The sequence below is a fragment of the Tupaia chinensis genome, unplaced genomic scaffold (genome assembly GCF_000334495.1).
Source record: "Tupaia chinensis unplaced genomic scaffold, TupChi_1.0 Scaffold000207_1, whole genome shotgun sequence".
Lineage (NCBI taxonomy): Eukaryota > Metazoa > Chordata > Mammalia > Scandentia > Tupaiidae > Tupaia > Tupaia belangeri.
The window spans coordinates 1785104-1788815 of NW_006159682.1; the positions used below are offsets into that span (position 1 = coordinate 1785104).

At 42.1% G+C, this 3712-nt stretch overlaps 1 protein-coding gene across 1 annotated transcript in view; it reads left to right on the forward strand.

The window, feature by feature from the left end:
• FAF1 (Fas associated factor 1) overlaps window positions 1-2700 on the forward strand; it is a 470502-nt gene extending 467802 nt beyond the window's left edge. Inside the window, exon 19 of the mRNA XM_006147256.2 lies at window positions 2444-2700. Coding sequence (XP_006147318.1) covers window positions 2444-2527 — 84 coding nt within the window. The 3' untranslated portion in view covers window positions 2528-2700. The remainder of the gene's footprint in view (window positions 1-2443) is intronic.
• Window positions 2701-3712: the final 1012 nt, after the last annotated feature.

A 3712-nucleotide genomic window follows, 5' to 3' on the forward strand; every position in this document is an offset into this window, starting at 1 on the left:
CGCCAGGGCCTTCCCCCCCAAAGGCCGTGCCCCAGCCAGTAATGGCTCCCACCTACTGAGCTCTTCCTGCCTCGGGCACTCTACCAGAAGCTTCACCAGAATTACTCCATTTCCCCATCACACCAACCTATGAAGCAGAAACTGTGATTCTCACGTTATGTGTGTGAAAACTGCCATTCTGGGTTGTATAACTACTTCAAGGTCATGTAGATAGTAAGTGACAGAGCTAAGATTTGCATCTAGGTTAGCTTCACTCTATTTAATCATTATGCTGTAGCTACAAACACTAATTGTGTGGCCTTAAACAAGTGACATCCACTTTAAGCCTCAATTTTCTTATCTCCACAACCTTTTACAGTGGCTGTGCAGATTAAGTGATATAATATATGTAAAGTGCCTGTTCCAAAGTAGATGCTGAAGAAATTTGAGTTTCTTCCTTCCTGATTCCAGTTCTCTTACCTGAAGTGACAGGAGAAAAATTGCTTAACTTTTTCTGAACAGTTTTCTCATGTGAAACCTGGGATGGTTTATGAATCTAACAGTATTTTGACAACCCCAGCAAGGCCTGATGCTCCAGCCTCCCAGCCTCTTTTGCTTCCCAGCACATCATCCTGCCTATACTCACAGTTCTGGCACTATTATGGTTTTCGTTTCTCCCAGCAAACATCATATTTACAAACCACAAATAACAAAGTAGAAGATGCCGGAAGAGCTCTGGCATGTTAATTAAGAACAATAGCGGAAGCAGCTGGGCAGAAAATGCCAAAGAGTCGGAAGCAGAGGCAGCAAGCTCTGTGTGTTGACAGAAGCCAGCGCAGTATTGTACGTTAATTGGGGAAGTGGGTAAACATTGCCAGCAAGTAGCCCCCCGTGCATTGGAAGACAGACAGCAGGCTAGGCTCTCCCCAGTGCCTTGCCTGCCCATCTGCCCATAACCCAAGAGGTACTCATAGAACGGGGCTTTGCTCTGGGTTCCTCGTAAGCAGAGCGGATTCTAGGGGCGGATATGTCTCCTTAATGACCCTCCTGGGCATACCAAGTTTCCATCTGGATACAGTGGAAGATAGTATTCCCCCTTAGGCTTGCCAGCCTGCCTGTGACACTCAGGCTTGGCCCCCAGGGCCTCCCCTTCCCCAGCTTGAAGAAGACAGCAGAACCATCTCATTAGGAATGGCTTGAGTTGAGCAGAGAACACGATTGCCTGCCTCAAGTGCTCAGCCTTGGCACACGGGCTCAGCGCTCCTCGTCTAGCAGAATAGCAGTCTCAGGCCTGACTAGAGAGAGCCTCCCTTCATACGCACTTGGAGCTCCCATTTATCTGTGTGTTCATCTGTCCTTACAGGTGCTCTCTCACACAGATACCAAATCCTGTGCTAATTGCATGTTTTTTCTTTTAACCCTTTCATCAGTCTGTAAGGTTTATACTGAGTCCATAGCCACAAAGCTGATGGCCAATTCAGCTATGATTGAAACCAGAATCCTTCCCGTTCCAAAGCCTGTCTCCTTTTTTTTTTTTTTTTAACTAGTATTCCTCAATTTTTTTAAATCCATGATCACTTTTTGATAAATAGGAAAACTGTTTCTCTCAATTTCAGGTTTAGAAGATCTTTGTGTTCTATCCCTGCCTTGGCATAGGAGAGCATAAACCTAATTTAAGGTTCCTGTATGATTTTTATATTCTATTGAGCCAAAAAGATTCTGTCATTTATATTATTTTACTTTCAGTTATTTATAAAACAGTGATTTCTGACATGCATGGCATTCCCTTTTGAAAAAGCAATGGAAGTCAATGTAAAGTTATATGTAATCCAATGTAATATAAAGAAGATTATGATAATAATAAAAAAAAAAACAGTGATTTCTGATTTCTAAAATATAAAGTTGTATTACAACATCGACTCATTTTTTTTTTTTCAAACTTAATCTACTAAGGGAGCCTCCTCTTACCAGAAGAGATCATTCATCTTTGGGCACAATGGAATAGTCATTCTAAATTTTTGATACGTAGTGTTAATGGGAAGATCAACCCCAAAGGCTTAGCCCTTGTTTCACCAAGCAAAAACAGTTCACCCTGCTATCAGGAGTGGACCAAACAGAGGGCTTCAGAAAGGGCAGTCAGTTTTTTAACCAGTTTTTTCCCTAAGGTCCCGTGTTCTGCTCACCAGGCTGGGCTGGCCAGAAGACAAGAGACCTTCACCTGCCTAGAAAGAGGTCAAATGCTAGTTCCTCCCTAAGTGGAACTATGAGACTTGACCTCTCAGAGCCCTGGTAAAATAGGAATAACAACATCTACATTACAGAGTTGTTTTGAAAATTAGTAATGAAAATGCTCATGCCAGTGCATATAAGCTCAAAATCAATGTGTGCAGATTGAGCAAAGACCCTGCAGAGAAAATAGTGCTTGTTCTTACAGTATTTTGAATATGTTTTCTTTCTTTTTTAGGTAACTCAGCTGGACCCAAATAAATCATTACTGGAGGTAAAATTGTACCCTCAAGAAACCCTTTTCCTTGAAGCAAAAGAGTAAACATGGGCCAGCAGTGGAACCAGCCATTTCTTGACAAGCTAGTGGCCTGCATCAAGAGAAGGGCTCCTCGCCAACCCACCACACGCTCGTCTCACTCAGTTCAATGTCACACTCTGCCTCTTGCAAGATTGCTGGAAACAAAAGTAATAATAAACATAGCTACTTAAAATTTCCCATCCATGAGTATATGTTCCCCACCCTCATTACAGAGAATTACATGTCCCAACACCTTCCCCTCACCCCTGCACTTCGCCCTCATTCAATGACTGAACCACTGTTCAAGTGTGAATGATCACTAAGTAGAATTTTTACCTCTCCAGGCCTATCTTTTCCCCACAGTGTCTAGGACAGTTCTGTCTGTCTGTCTGTCTGATGACACCAGGATGCTGTGTATTTGATGTGTCTCATTGAGCTAAGGCTCATGCACCTCTGCCTTTCTATTTTCACAACTGGATTTCTACTTTGTCACCTACTTTTAAGAGGCAGGGGGATAAAGACAAATGGGACATTCTCGGCATGGAGATTAAACATTGTTGTAGTAAAAAGCATATCATTTTTGTTGGTACTTTCTGACTTCTTTACTAAGATGTAATGCTTTGTTTGAGGACTACATTTGACATATATGCAAACTGTTTATTTACTGCTCCTGCTTTGGTTCCCAGGTTCCATCTAGGAGGAATTTGCTTTCTGTTGAAGTGGAGGAAACTGTTCAAGTGTGAATGTTGAGGTAGTGTGCAGAGAGGACCAGTACCAAGACTTCGGTATATGGTCCAGTTGGAGGAAGCTGCTCTTAGATTTGTACTTGGGCATCTAGAACCTCACAGATACCAGCTCCCAGTCACTAGTCTGTCAGTGGACACAGAATACAGTTTTCTCCTGCTTTTCTCTCCCTCTGCTCCATCATGCATTTGGACCTTGAAACTTGGTATTTTTAGCACTCTCAGTAGAATCTTATGAGCCATCCCTTGGTCATGCCTGTAACAAGAAACTTGCTCTACTATTTCATTCTTTTAATGTTTCAGTATTAGATATTGGACTCCCATCTCAAATGAAAAGGTTCTCATTCTGTGGCTGACAATTTAAACTGCATATATTTCAGAGACCAAATGTGGAAGTTCATCTCAGAAGAAAGATATTGCCTGAACCTACATATAACCTACATATAATGGGGGTTTAATTTTGTAA